Genomic DNA, 14,288 nt, shown 5'->3' on the forward strand with positions numbered 1-14,288 from the left:
CACACTATTATTTATTCTACCTTTATTTCATTTCTTCCTCTGTTTTTAATTATCTATTATACAAAACAGAATCTTGAACAGACGTTTGGGAGACGTAGTTTAGCTGCCACATTTAAACTACTCTACACTGATGGTCAGAGATGTTCACAAACATCTGTCAATCCTATCAATCATCGATAATCTGAAGACTTGAGTGTGACAGATGAAAACATGCCAGTAGGCTGCCAAGTGTCGGCTTAGACAAAATTATATTAGTTATCATTATTGTCAGCCATGTGGTCACTGAAGCAGGAAATATGTATTCTGCAACTGTGTCCATTGCACTCTCGAATACATATGTATTGCATTGGTCCTCTGTGTATTCTGAATTCCAGTTTGTTTTTTTAATTATTATTATTTATTGATAGTTTCACTTTCAGTTTAGTTTTCACTAAAATGAAGCAATATAAATGTAGATATTTTCCCAAACATGACCAATAATTGTGATAAATAATCATGATTGCCATAATGATACACATTTTTAAATATATATGTTTATGTTATATATATGTACTTATGAGGTACAGTATCAAATTCTCCACCAATGCTTTAAATGCACAAATATATTTTAGACCACTTATACTCCTATTCACAATGAGACGAAAAAGCACTTTGCTTGTGAATTATTCAAACTCCAGAGCTCATTATTTTGCCTCAATTGCCGAAATGACGAAATGTGCTCTGCATCATCGCAATTATAGAATACCTCCTGTTTGGTTTATGGCGGTGAAACTGCTGCATTGAGCATAAATGAGACACTCACAGCGATTATCTGGTCGCCCACATGAATACGTCCATCTTGATCCACAGCACTGTCTTTAGTGATACTCTTCACGAAAATACCCGACGGCTCTGGGAAACATTATACACTCATGTTATATCACTAGTAAAGTATGTAACGTGTTAAATGCATTACATGATACACACACACACAATATTATATTTGATGACTTAAATAATAAATAAATATAAAGTATTTACTTGAAAAAGAGTAAGTATATATATATATATATATATATATATATATATATATATATACATATATATATATATATATATATATATATATATATATATATATATATATATATATATATATATATATATATATATATATATATATATATATCCAGTACAAATGTACTGGATTCAATACAATAAATCTTGGCTTGGCAACATAAGCACCATACCAACTTCATTGTGAACTGCTGGTTAGTTTAGAGAAACACTGATGATAAATCCCAGAGAAAGAGCATGTCAAGTTACTCTCTCAAACAAGCATTAAAATAGCAGCTGCAGTTCCGGGTACAGCTCAATTAAATGAAATCAAAACCTTTTAGTACATTTCAACATCAGTTACCTGAGTTTTTGTCTCCAACGTATCCAGCAATTGTGATGCCCAGTCCCTGCGTGTTCTTGTTGAGACTCACATCAAAGGCTTCGGCATGCTCTTCCTCAAAGTTCTGTAGTGGAATTAACCACATACAGTTACAGTTAAACATTTCTCAACTCAACAGGTCATCACACAGCATCCATTTATGCATCATAGTCTTCACCAGGGGTCTCAGACTTGCGTCTTTTAATCGTTGAGAAGATTACTCAAACTTCACAACTTTGGCAGTTACACTCATGGTTCCAACAGTGCTTGCCAAAGAATGGTCATCACATCAAGCTTTTACCTTCAACACAATACTATGCACGCTGTGCAGGTCTGACCTAGAAAGCAAGCGATTTATTCATTATTGGTGCAAAACTACCATACCACTCAAATGTCACCCAAGCACTGCAAATATTACTGATTTGGACAATAGAATTACGATAAACCAATACAGTTGGGAAAAATAACACGCAAAAAGAAGGGCAATGCAGCCTTTCTTGCAGCCTTTGGTGCATTCCAGGACTCCTCAAAACAAGCACTTAAACCAACATATTCGAATCTACAACCATTTGTGTGATGCACATAGTGTTAAACACAAACTGATGCAAATGAATCAACATCCCAATGTTAATTATGTAAATGGCTTTGATTCCATGCTGCAGATGGAAAAATATTATCGATGATGTGTGGAAAAAACACCACTTCCCTGCAGTCCAGCTTCGCCAAGAGAAGCCTATGGTGAGACTCCTGGTCAAATGAGTTTGAGACCCCTGGTCTTCATCCTTTCCCAAAGTTGTATTTTGCTGAATAATAATGGAACATTCGTTAATTTCACCTGCTCATTGACGGTTGGCAGAAGCACTGGCATGACAGCGGGCACAGCAGGACTCTCATCCACCGGACCTCTGGTGACGATCAGCCTCACTCTGTTTCCACACTGTCTCAGGACCTGAGCCACTTGTTCGCTTCCCATGCCATACAAATCAGTGTCCCCAATTCTCAAGATGTGGTCCCCACTGCGCAGACGCCCATCCTAATGAAGGTAAAGACAATTTTTGCTGTTAAGAGAACAAAAGTGAGAACAGTTCCCAATGCTTTCAGGTTCAGTGTTTTAAGATGAAAACCATAGCCAACATCTGTCCAGTAAAGCAACACGCCACCAATAACTATTCCTTTCTCAAGACAAAGAGCATAAAAATAAAGGGAGTAGAAGAAGCAAATAGCAAAATAGCAAAAAAGTTGTAGTTTTTCATTCATGTAACAATGCATGAACTTAGCCACTTTTTTATTTTAATAAAAATAAAAAAATAAAAAAATATACTGTACCGCTCGACTATAGCCACTTTCGTACTCTGGCTACCATTTCAGTTAAGTTTAGTAATATTTTGTTCAACGAACCATCTGCACCACCAAACACCTTTACACATGCAGAAAGAGGAGTTGTTTGTCAGTTTGGTGCTGCTTGTTTCAGCTGACATGTGATTGGTTCACCTGTGGGTGCTTGTAGGGTTGAAACAAAAACCTCCAAACACTGTGGCCCTTTTGTGGATCAGTTTGAGACCCATGCTTTAAAAACTTGTGAAGAAATGTTACTTATGTAGGGCTTTCTGGGCACAGATCACCCCAGAGTGAGTCTGTGATGATGTCATTCACATTCTTAACAAAACGCTATTCTTGTGAGGACAACATTGACATTTCAGTGGCACTTCAGTGACATGTAGCCCACGAGGTTAAGCCTCAATTGAAGGAAGGATGAAGACTTCAAATTTACTGGGTCATTACAATTAGGTTTAAGTTCGATTTCAGTCCTGGTTAAGGTTAGCCATTTGTTTTGGTTAGGTTTAGGATGAGTGGCTGGGAAGACACTATGGCAAATTCCTCACAAGGATAGAAATGTCCCCACAAAGAAAGAAATACAAATGTGTGTGTGTGCCTGGTTAAGCTTCCTTATGAGGAGCAATTCTTGGAAACAAACTGTTTGTGAATACATCTTAGTTTGTGGGGACACTTTAGACAGTCCCCACACGGTTACTTTTAAATTTGAGGATTAAAACGTCAACATAACTAGGTCATTATAATTGGGTGTAAGTATGGTTGAGAGCCCTCGTTAAATTTAAACATTTGTTTTTAAACTTTAGACTTAGGGTGAGAGGCTGGGGCTTGTCTCTGGTCAGGAGGGGTATTCAAGGACATCACTGAAGGTGTGAAATGCACAGCCCGCCACTGATAAAATCAGTTGTTTATCAGGCTAATAAAGGTGAAAACGTGACTTATCCCGCACACATAATGAGTCGCGGACTGCACTCACGTTCAAAGCAGCAGTTTCCTGCGGGTGAACACCTCAGTGTTCTAGAAGTTTTCAAAGTTGTTTTTGAACAATGTTTACTGGTCTCCATTTATCATGTTTGTGTGAAGTTCTGCTGTACATGTTGTTTCTCGCATTTAGCGGAGAGTTGCCTGAGGCGAGAAACTTGCCTATACTGCATTGCATACTGAGAGCTTCCCAGGACATGATGCAGCCCTAGAGGCAGGATCAAGTCCGTGGCCAAAACACGGTTTCCTTGTGTTCACGTCAGATTTTTGAGCCGGACTTCGTCTCCATACGGAGTGGCAATAGATTTTGGGCAATTACCTGATCTGCTATTCCTCCTGGAAGTATGGTTTTGACAATGACGCCAGTGGTCTTTCCTCCAACGATACCAAATCCCAACCCAGTGCCGTCGTTGACCAATTCGATAGACTCCACATGATGCCACTAGAAAACATTAAGAGCAATGTGATCAGCCCTGAATATGTTCATTGAAACAGATACTGACATCCCATCAACTGGTGAGAGGACTTACTGCACTGGAATTGGCAGAGAGAGTGCTGGCTGCAGACGGAGTACGGGACACTACTGGACTAGCCAGCTTAGGCACTGGCCCACGGGCTACTATCAGCTGTACCCTCTCCGAGGCACTCTGCAAGATGCTGATAGCCTGCTGGTGGGAGACAGTCTTGTCCAGCGGCTGTCCATTGATGGCCAAAATCTGATCAGCTTCTTTCAACTTCCCATCACTGCTAGAAAGAAAATGTGTTAGGAATGTGCTCTCTCTCTTCATTGCATCATAGTTTCTTTTCATGGGAGACATATGAATAAAACCAATATATTTGCCAAGAACAGCCAAATTTTGTAATACACAGTTTCAGCACACATACAGAGCACAAACTGGACAATTTAGTGTCATGTTGAAGAATAATGCATCAGATTACCTGTAAATTAATACTCTCACGCATTTCAACATTTTAGAGAACTATTAAGCACATACTGCTACTAAAACCAAGATGAGATGACATATTTTGGGAGGGCAAATATATATTTATATAGATGAGAAGTGTTGATGGTGTGTCAGTCTAAATATGCAGAGATAATAAAATGAAAAAAAAGTCTGTAAAAATGCTATCATGTACTCAGGAAAATTAAGAAGCTTCATGTCATTGAGATTTCAGATTAATACAGATAAATGGTGCCACAGAGCTAAACAAAACTGTGATCATGACACAGTCCTTAGAACTGACCCTGTGAAATCACATGAGATACTAACATACTAATTCTGTTTGTGTTTAGTAGAGAATTTGGATCATGCTTTGCAGGTGTACATGATGGGAGACAATATACTCACTAAATCAGAAAGATGAATGGGAACATCAAGTGATTTGCCAGTTGTCCATTATGAAAAAAACACTATACATAACAACAATAGAAAATACTGAAATACTGTAATAGATAATACATTTGGTTTCAGTCACTTCAAGTGTCCCATCAGCACTGTGTCTGTGCAGTAAAGACTTCTAAAATTTCTTTGGTGAGCTGGTACAGACCTGTGAGCCACACTTCCTGGCTGTATTTCCTGAATAAAGATGCCCAGTTCCCCACAGTTCTCACTCTTGAGGCCAACTACGCTGAATCCCAGACCACCTGATGGGGGTTTCTGTAGCTCCACATGAGTAGTGTGACGGCCCTGGATCACACGCACACACACACAAACACATTCACAGAGTGATCAAAGACACTAAAAGACACATTTCTAGCAGATCACACAAATGGTAGTGTTTCTCTATGCAAGTACCTGTGCCATGATGCTAACAGTGTGAACAAGTCCTTCAGACAATGTGCTGCCTTTGACAAGTGAGGAGGTTGTGAAGTCGGGTTTGGAAACATGGCCACCATTGGGTTTAGCTGTTGTGCAATGATCTCCATGGTCACTCCCCCTGGATGACGAAATGCCTCCCTGGAATCATGAAGAGGTCACCACATATAGTTGTCCATTCTTTGTGTATACTGATGGATTTCACATCCACCAGTAATCAATCGATCAAGACGATGTGATTTTCACGTGGACCCATTGCAGAGTTAGGATCATTGAAAAGAGCATTTCTTTGGCAGCCAACAAATAATGAATGCACTAGCTGAGGAGCAATCTAAGAATGCAAATCGAGGGTGAAAGAGCCTTCCCATCTGGGCATCTCGACTTTGAAATAGCCTGTCTAAGGACACCTCAGTCTGCGATGCTCTCACCAACGGCTTTCCAATCAACAGCACTTTTTGGGGTGGGGAAATACGTTGTCATATCCATTTCTGGGTCAGCAGAAGGAATAACTTGAGGGTCATTCGTTCATTACAAGAAGTTTGCTTTGTGTGTGTGCTCACAGAACAAATAACTCCCTTACACCACACATTTCTATTTCAGACAGTGATAGCCTTGCACACTGGCACATGTGTATTTATGTTTTTCCTGTTGCCTGTATGTGCAGACTGATAAATACACAGACACACTTGTCACTGTTTCGCACAGCAAAGCACAAGGGCATGCCATCTAAAGTGCAAGTCCTTGTACATGCCAAAATATACAAGGGAACAGAGTCAGCACTTCTCTAAAACAAGAATGCTGCATTTAGATCAGTTTTTGGTTGAAAAACAGCCTGTGTCTGTGCTGTATTTAGGCAGATTCACACTCACCCACATAGCATTTGAGATCTCGACCTGTTCACCTCAAAAAGCAAGATTTACTTTAAGACTGAGACTTAATGAGATTGGGAATTTGGCGACTAATCCTCCACATTTTACAAAACAAATGCGATAAGCCATGCTGGATGTCCTTTTTCATTGCTGTCTTCTTATTCGACAGCACACAACACAACCTCAGTTGAGAAACAGGACCACTTTTCAAATATAGCCACCAAAAATCCTTGAGTCTCAAACCAGCAGGAGGCCCAACAGCATGTTATCCCTTCGTGATTAGCTGGATCTCAGGAAACCTAATCCTTCAGGAGATAAAGACTGAGCTGCTTTTTCGAAACACAACATGGCTCCAAATATAATATTTCTATAAATTGATTGTGGTGGGGGATGGTGTCAGTGGCCATCTGGATGTTTTTACGGCTTCAGCTTTAATTACTGCAACATCTTCAATAGAAGACAAACATAAACAGTGAAAAGAGGCTTCACATAAAATAAAGTTGTCTTCAGAAATATGTAAAAAGAATCTGTAAATACTGTATTTAGTCACAATTGTTTTGCAAGACCTTCACTGGAAGGTTGAATTGGCAGGATAGAAGTACCCCAGTGCTCACTTTCATTACTTTGTACTCAGCTGCACCTTGTTTTTATCAGCTTCACTGCTAGGTTAGCATGTAGCCACTGTAAGTTGTGTTGGCTAATATGTGCTTTGTTAGCTTCAACTAAGCGGATTAAAGCTCCAGTTTGGTTCTTGCACATTTAAGAATTTGTTTCTGCCCCACTTCACACTGTACTGGCAGTCTCTTTTCACTGACTAAGGCCCCCACTGCCATAGCAACAAGGCCTGTTTCAAGGCCTAACTAGCACAGCCCACAGAAGAATGGGAGTGTCACTTGTCTAGCTCAAAAATGAACCCAAATGTTAGATTAGAAGGGCCAAATGTAGCTCCAAAACACATACTGGATGGATGATTTTGTCATCATTGAATCATGAGAGGTTTTTCTTATTTCAGTGTAAATCCTCACGTCAGCAGAAACACACTGAGGAATGTAGCTCTTTGAAATCATGAGCAGACTGAACTGCCAGCAGCGCTTTCATAATCTAAATTCCACAAGGGTAAAAAACGCTTCAACATCCTGGCCTCCCACTGCATTGCTCACATATTTCTTTCCCTCTTAACCACTTACCCCGACCCTATCTACAGTGACCACAGTATCCTTCCCTTATACTCAAATATTCAATTTTCAGTTGGGATCATTAGCAGGTTTGTGACTTTATGCTAACCAACTTTGTGATAGTTATTAATGCTGCACCCTCATAGCAGGGAGGTAAAAGATTTCAGACTGCAGCCAAATGCTTGCATTTCTTGACGATTCTGAAGACCAAGTGCCAAGTTAATATCAAACGATCTCATGCACAGTTGTATGACCAGGTTTCACATTATTTTTTAAAAAAGAATGCCAATAATAGGCATTAGTCATGCCATTAGTCATGATTATGCTTGCCAATTCAAACTCAAAAAACATAAAAAAAGAAAGAAAATCTGCTCAGAGTGGCCTGACTTTATGATTCCAGACTTAAATAGCATATTGTCACCCGACAGCAGTATTGTTTTGTGTTTTTAGTTATGTTCGGATGGCTACTTCCCGTTTTATTTTGATAATGTTTGTTGCATCTTCCTCTCTGTGTCTTGTCTCTCATGTTGTGTCCCCTCCTGAACCTGTGTTCTTGCCTTGTTCCCTTACCTACTTCTTGTCACGATTCGCTTTTATTTTGGTTTCTGTAATTCCCGTTTTCTGTTTCCTTCCTGTTTGCTGTTTCTGGTTTTGTGTTGTTCTTTCCTTTGTCCATTGCTCCATGTGGCATCTTTGTTGTCTCTTTGTTGTAGTTTTCCCTGACTGTGTGTTGATTTTGACGACCACTGTAGTTAGTTTGTGTTTTATAGTGCATTGTGTTTGTTCTCTCTTTTTACAGACTCTTGCATTCGTTTTCCCGGTTTGGTGACGCTTTTTGTTGGACTTCATTCTGTTGTGGACTCATCCTGGTTCGGCAATGTTTTGGATTTGGACTTTTATTTCTCCGGGTTCGGTGACGCCTTTTGTTGTAATTTTGTATTGTTGTTTAAAATTATTGTATTTGACCCACTGTCTGCCACCTGCGACTCTTCCATTACTGCAATTGGGTCCCGCTCCGCGTCTCAAACATAACACTCCTCTGTTACTTAGTACCTTGCAAGTGAATACTGTCTTATTGTCAAGCCTGTAGCCGCATGTCATTGTGTCCTAATGAAGTCCTAAGTAAAGTCCACGCGTTGTCAATTTTTGAGTAGGATTCCTTGCGAGTGAAGTGCGTTTTTCAAAGTTTTAATGCCGTTTGAGTTCACCTGTATTTTTGTATTGATCACTTTCCGTTCATCACTTTTGGATTAACTCTTCTTGTCAAATCACAAAGTATCATCTGGTCTCTTGTGTGAGGATGCACCTTCATGAATGAGTGTAACATATATTTTCCGCAGGTCCTTGGAAAATCGTGTTCTTATTTGTTTTGTCAAATTGTATTGCATTGTATTGCATTTGAATTCTTTGTAAAGCAATATATTTTTCTTTATTTATTACATTTTCTTTCTTACATTCTGTTATTCTAAATGAATTCTAGACAGAAACACAGCCTCCCTGTGGATTTTGTGTTTTACTTACAGAAATTGTTAGATAATCTCGTGGTAAAATGTAATTAGTATCTAATAATAATTTAATTTGTAGCGTAGACTCTAAGCTAGGTTCCAACGGATTTTTGACATCCCACTGGCAAAGTACTGCTGGAGGTTTTTCTCAACATCAGACAATGGCCAGGTTGTTTCTTATCACTGCAGTTAAAGAACTTCCAGGTTAGTGTGCAACAGCAAAGAAACTGGTGGGAAAGGGCCACAAACTATGCCTGAAACATGGCCCCCTCACCTGTAAAATTTATTGTGCACTCATTAGTTCTAATACAATATTTACTGTTGTGAAGCTGACCTGGTCTCTGAGATGCTGCACAGACTTCTGCAGCACCAGGATCTGGTGGAATAGGGGGCTTTGGAGTACTGATTTCAGTAGGCTGAGCTTTTCCTCAGTGGGCACTTCTCCTTTTTCCTTCAGCTTGGCTTGGAGACGCTCCACTGCCTGTAAGGCACGTTGTGTATCTGCAAAGCATCACATATTTCAGTGAGAGTGGAGGCAGAAGGAGAGAGGGAGATAAAGGTGCAGAGGTGATAAGTGTTATCAGTGCATACGCAGATGGACAGGCATGCCAAGAGCTTTGTCTTGATTTATTAACTGCTAGTCATGTTAAATGAAAACACAAATTGTCTTGAGATTCTTTATATTTAACAACAACATGTAAGTGAGACATAAAGGAACACCACATCCTGAAGGCTTAGCGAAGGCTGGCTGCCCCTCAGCAGACATTCCCATGTCCAAACCACATTGCCTCGGGTTTTCCAGCAGAGGAATACAAAAAGAATTTACAACGTATTGCTTGTTACAAGAAAAGCCATGTTTCTTGTTCTACCTCGGGGGGCAGAGAACGAGTATCAGAAGCTGGAGATAACTAAGCAGACCCCTCCAAAGTACGCTTGCTGGACCTTGCATAAGCTGCACAATACGGCCAGCCCACGGTGGCTTGTTAGCAATGACTGGCCGGCTTAATGTCATCCTGACAAAATGAAGCAATTTCCGATGTTCAGCAACTGTGACTAACCCCTTATATAGTGTGTGCAAGCTCTGCGGAACCACATGGAGATGCTCTGTTATTTGAACAAACATTGTATACAAGCCAACGTTAGATCCTGAATGGATTTGGTTTTCAGTCCACACACCGGCTGGTAAATATCATCTTCATCGGCCGAATAATCAGAATACTGGATTGTTTGCATGAGAGTTCTTCAAGGACTTGTAGGAGAAAGAAACAATGATACACAAGTAGCCAAAATATTGGCTACTAATCCTGAGAGTCATGACTATGCACACGTAAGATGGTTCAGTGTCTGGTGTAGGTTTTTTTTGTTGTTGTTGTTGCTCCACCATTTTTGTTGTTTGTTACATTTACACATTAAATCATTTGATGTGTCATCACCGCACCACTATCTCACTTATCCCTCTTTCACCTGGCCTTCTTGGCACGTTCACATCATTCCTGAGAAAAGGATTTGCAAGTGAGTGACACTGGTAAGTCAATTTGGCACAGACAAATTTCCCTTAGTATTTTCGGTGATAGGCCAGTGACAAATTATATCCATACCTATTTTGGGGCTGCTGTATTTGACAGTGCTGAGTAATTTGTCAAGGGAGTACAAAGAAGGAGCAGCATAGCTTGTACAAGTTATGATGATGACCGCAATGATTATGCAATAAGGGCCTTGTTCACCCAATTCTGCATGTACTGAGAAGAGAAACTCAATGAATCAAAAAGCAAATTTCCAGATTCATTGTTACATGCAGAAAATACATGGGCAGAACCATCTGAGGTAGCAAACGCCAAATCATGACATCATGGCTAATAATGTCAAGTTGCTACAGTATTTTTAGTATGCATGTGCCACTGCCCACACCAGTGGTGTCAAACTGATCCACAAAAGGGTGCGGGTTACGTTAACCAATGAGGTGTTAGCAGAAACAGATAGCATCAGACTGTCAACCGATTACTGTGTTAAGACCCCCGATTGGTCAGAAGATCTCCTCTTGATTGGTTGGAAGATATAGTCTCTGGGAGTTCAATCTGACACTGGAAGGTCCTTCGCACATATTTTAATTCAAACTATCTCACAAATCAACTGCATTCTATGTTTTTTCCTATGTGCACAAAATTCTAGATCTGCTAAACTTTATTGGACTGATACAATTACGCGAATGGTGCATTAAAAATTGGAAATGTAATGGTGCCGATTGAAGTACATTTTCTAAAGTTTTGCTGCCCTGCCAATGCGGTATGTAACTGAGACATTTGAATGCTTCCTGCTTCCCAGAATTCATTTTTACCATCAGCATTACAAAACATATTGATTAAATTTGAACTTACCGATTGTTTCAATCATTCTGATGAAGGCAACTTATTGCACCTTTTCACAACAGCACCTTCCTGGGAAACGAGACAATACCGTTTTAGTTCAATTGTTAAATTAAAATTGAAAAAAAAAATGTTTTTAAAGGAAGTGACTATAACATAAAAAGTATTGTGTATTATGAGACCCACATTTAGCAAATTATGTTGCTTCTTTTTTTATATTGCCCTAATTCATACTTAGATGTACCCAACATGAATCAACAATCTCTGATGCAATTATATCAGTACGCATCAATTGCAGGGTCAGAACACATTTGTTCAGTGCTTAATGTAATGTGCAAGTATCCAGTACTCCAGCGAAATGTTTAGCCTCATCAGTGGCATCTATTACACTTCATTAGCAGAGAGTAAAATGATTTCTGGTCACATATATTTTTGTGTTGTTCTCACTTTGATGGGCTTGTTTTAATCTCACAGGACAAAAACAAACACAAGGTCATTCAAAACAGATGGAAAGGGTTGGCACCTGCCTTATCGCCTGTCTTCCTCTTTCTATCTGTCTTTTCACTGACTGGATTTCTAGCCTGTTAAGCGATGTTACATAGAAAATACATTGAATAAAACTAACAAAATACATTAGAAACCTGGTAGCAAACGAGACCCCAACACATTATTTACAAAGTGAATTCATTCACTTGACAATGGATGTCGATTGTCAGCCAAGTGCACCATCTTTCTTGCTGTTGAAAGCTGCCCTGCTTATTAGATTTCATTCAAAATGTGTCTGTTTACTTCTGCCTGACACCAACACCATGAATTGGCTTCTACACTGAATAAGTTGATGGCCCCTTCTATAAACGTTACTTATACTAGCCAAGCTTATTTAAATAGAAATAGATGCGTTATTCAGCCCACTTGTGAAATGTTATTAATCATAATTGTAAAAGCGTAAGTTACATCACCAGAAAATATACAGCTGGCTTCAGATAAGATTGTTCTGGGCCACAAGTTACCTGGGAAAAGGATGTTCATTCACACTTCCCAAAGTTCACATCAATCTGAGGTTAGTTTAACTGCTCGTGTACTTGCAGCTTTGACCACCTGTAAGTTACTCCTCGATTACTTGACAACTGAATTTGTTTTCAACGAGAGCTGCGATAAATCTATTAATCCCATTGCCCAATATTTTCCCTTTAACTAATCGGTAGGGTTTTGGTAAGATCTCCATTTAAAGCCAAGCTGCAATATAGAATCCTGGTGCGTTTACATTGTATAATACTTCAACTACTTGTGATATACGGCATTATTATTACAAGATAGCAACTTAAGACGACTAGTTTAGACGTATTCGATCGCTCGAACTCCGGACTGTATGAACAAAGCTATGTTGTTATAACAACACAAGCATTCACAGAAGATAGTAACCTTCTGTTGTCGCATGTGATTTGACTTAACCCACGGCTAGTTCATCCCGAAGGACTTTGTTCGCTGTTAATGGCGGCAATATTCAGCTGACTTGACATCGTTTGGAAGACAGTAACTCTGGACAATCCGCTTTTCTCTCATCCACGGAGCGTCGAGCAACAGGCTGCCGAGCTCCTACTTTTCGGACATTAACATGTAGATCACCTAGCTAGGCAAAACACTGTAATAGCTGGTCTTTAAAGCGTGGATTCTGACCGATTTTAAACGGCGACGGCTCCTTGAACCGCCGAGATAACGGACGCTATTTCTCACATTACCGCCAATAGGCGAACAATGGCGACTTTTCAAAAGCTGAAGTTAGTGCGAAGAAGTGAATGCATTTTCGACGGACACCATTGAAAAAGTCTCACGTACATGTGAAGCCGTTTTCCTTCGCCTCACAGCCCGTCCGGTGGCTCTGTTGTCCTGCGGCTAACGGAGCACTGACTGGGGCTTAAAGATGGGGCGTAGCGTGTGTAAGTGGATCCTCCGGTGTTCTGTGAAGGGGCTGAGGCTCCGCCTGCTGGTCTGTCTGTGGCCCGGCCCGGTCACTGCAGGACAAGCTGACAACCCCCACACTGGGGCCACCGCTCCAACTGCATTGCCATGCAAAAACAAAATGTCTGTATTGGGGAAAAAAGAACTTTCCTTAAAAAAAAACAAATCCATACCAGTTTAAAGTGGCATCGACTGATCCAGAACAGGTCGCAAGTCATGAGGCCCTGGCTTTTCTGAGGGCCTCAAGTCCTCCTCCCATCTGGACATCCCCAAAATACCTTACTGGGTTATTGTCGTAGAGGCATCCTGACATGATTCTTGAAACACTTCAACCGGTCCATTTTTTGCTATTAGTACCATTGTTCCATTTCAACTTTTCAGGTTTTTCTTGATAAGATTTGGAGTTGTGTATATGCCCAAAACAGTGCCAAGGTGACATCTATTCTGCGTTATCCAGTACCTTTTTGTGACTCACGTCATAATAATTCTAAACTTTCTGACAACAAAATACAGCATTCTGGAGAGGTCATGTGGTCTATTTTGATGGGGAAATGGCAGTCATTAACTGAAGACAAAAATAATGCACAAAAGCTCTCAAACCCTCCACTGATATATTAACCTTTAAATCAATGACCTCCCACAAACCCCTCTCATCTTTAAAGAAAGTGGGCCTTTCTACACAGAAAAGCACATAGGCTGAGATCTTTCTAGTACATTACAGTTTCCTGATGTAAGGCCTGTCACTGAATATTCTCTTTAAATGAACGCTGTTGTTGCTTTATCATTACTCTGACTTGACCAGATTACTATTTTTTAATCAAGCTTTCAAAAAGCTGGTGTAATATTCTCAGCTGTCACAGAATGCTGATG

At 40.0% G+C, this 14,288-nt stretch overlaps 1 protein-coding gene across 9 annotated transcripts in view; it reads right to left on the reverse strand.

Annotated features, from left to right (window-relative positions):
• The window catches only part of LOC128755622 (multiple PDZ domain protein), a 45,520-nt gene extending 32,085 nt beyond the window's left edge, over positions 1 to 13,435 (reverse strand). For 6 of the 9 annotated variants that reach the window (XM_053859402.1, XM_053859404.1, XM_053859405.1 and 3 more), the window contains exons 1-10: positions 13,296 to 13,435; positions 11,472 to 11,531; positions 9,431 to 9,597; positions 5,527 to 5,688; positions 5,279 to 5,418; positions 4,261 to 4,477; positions 4,050 to 4,172; positions 2,253 to 2,450; positions 1,400 to 1,502; positions 803 to 891 (exon numbers count right to left, since the gene is read on the reverse strand). In XM_053859402.1, coding sequence (XP_053715377.1) covers positions 803 to 891; positions 1,400 to 1,502; positions 2,253 to 2,450; positions 4,050 to 4,172; positions 4,261 to 4,477; positions 5,279 to 5,418; positions 5,527 to 5,688; positions 9,431 to 9,597; positions 11,472 to 11,487 — 1,215 coding nt within the window. In that variant the 5' untranslated portion in view covers positions 11,488 to 11,531; positions 13,296 to 13,435. Of the gene's footprint in view, positions 1 to 802; positions 892 to 1,399; positions 1,503 to 2,252; positions 2,451 to 4,049; positions 4,173 to 4,260; positions 4,478 to 5,278; positions 5,419 to 5,526; positions 5,689 to 9,430; positions 9,598 to 11,471; positions 11,532 to 11,982; positions 12,027 to 13,295 lie in introns of those variants that run through there. The other 3 variants (XM_053859406.1, XM_053859400.1, XM_053859399.1) reach the window with 2 other exon arrangements.
• Between the last annotated feature and the right edge of the window lie 853 nt (positions 13,436 to 14,288).

The sequence above is a fragment of the Synchiropus splendidus genome, chromosome 3 (assembly GCF_027744825.2).
Source record: "Synchiropus splendidus isolate RoL2022-P1 chromosome 3, RoL_Sspl_1.0, whole genome shotgun sequence".
NCBI lineage: Eukaryota > Metazoa > Chordata > Actinopteri > Syngnathiformes > Callionymidae > Synchiropus > Synchiropus splendidus.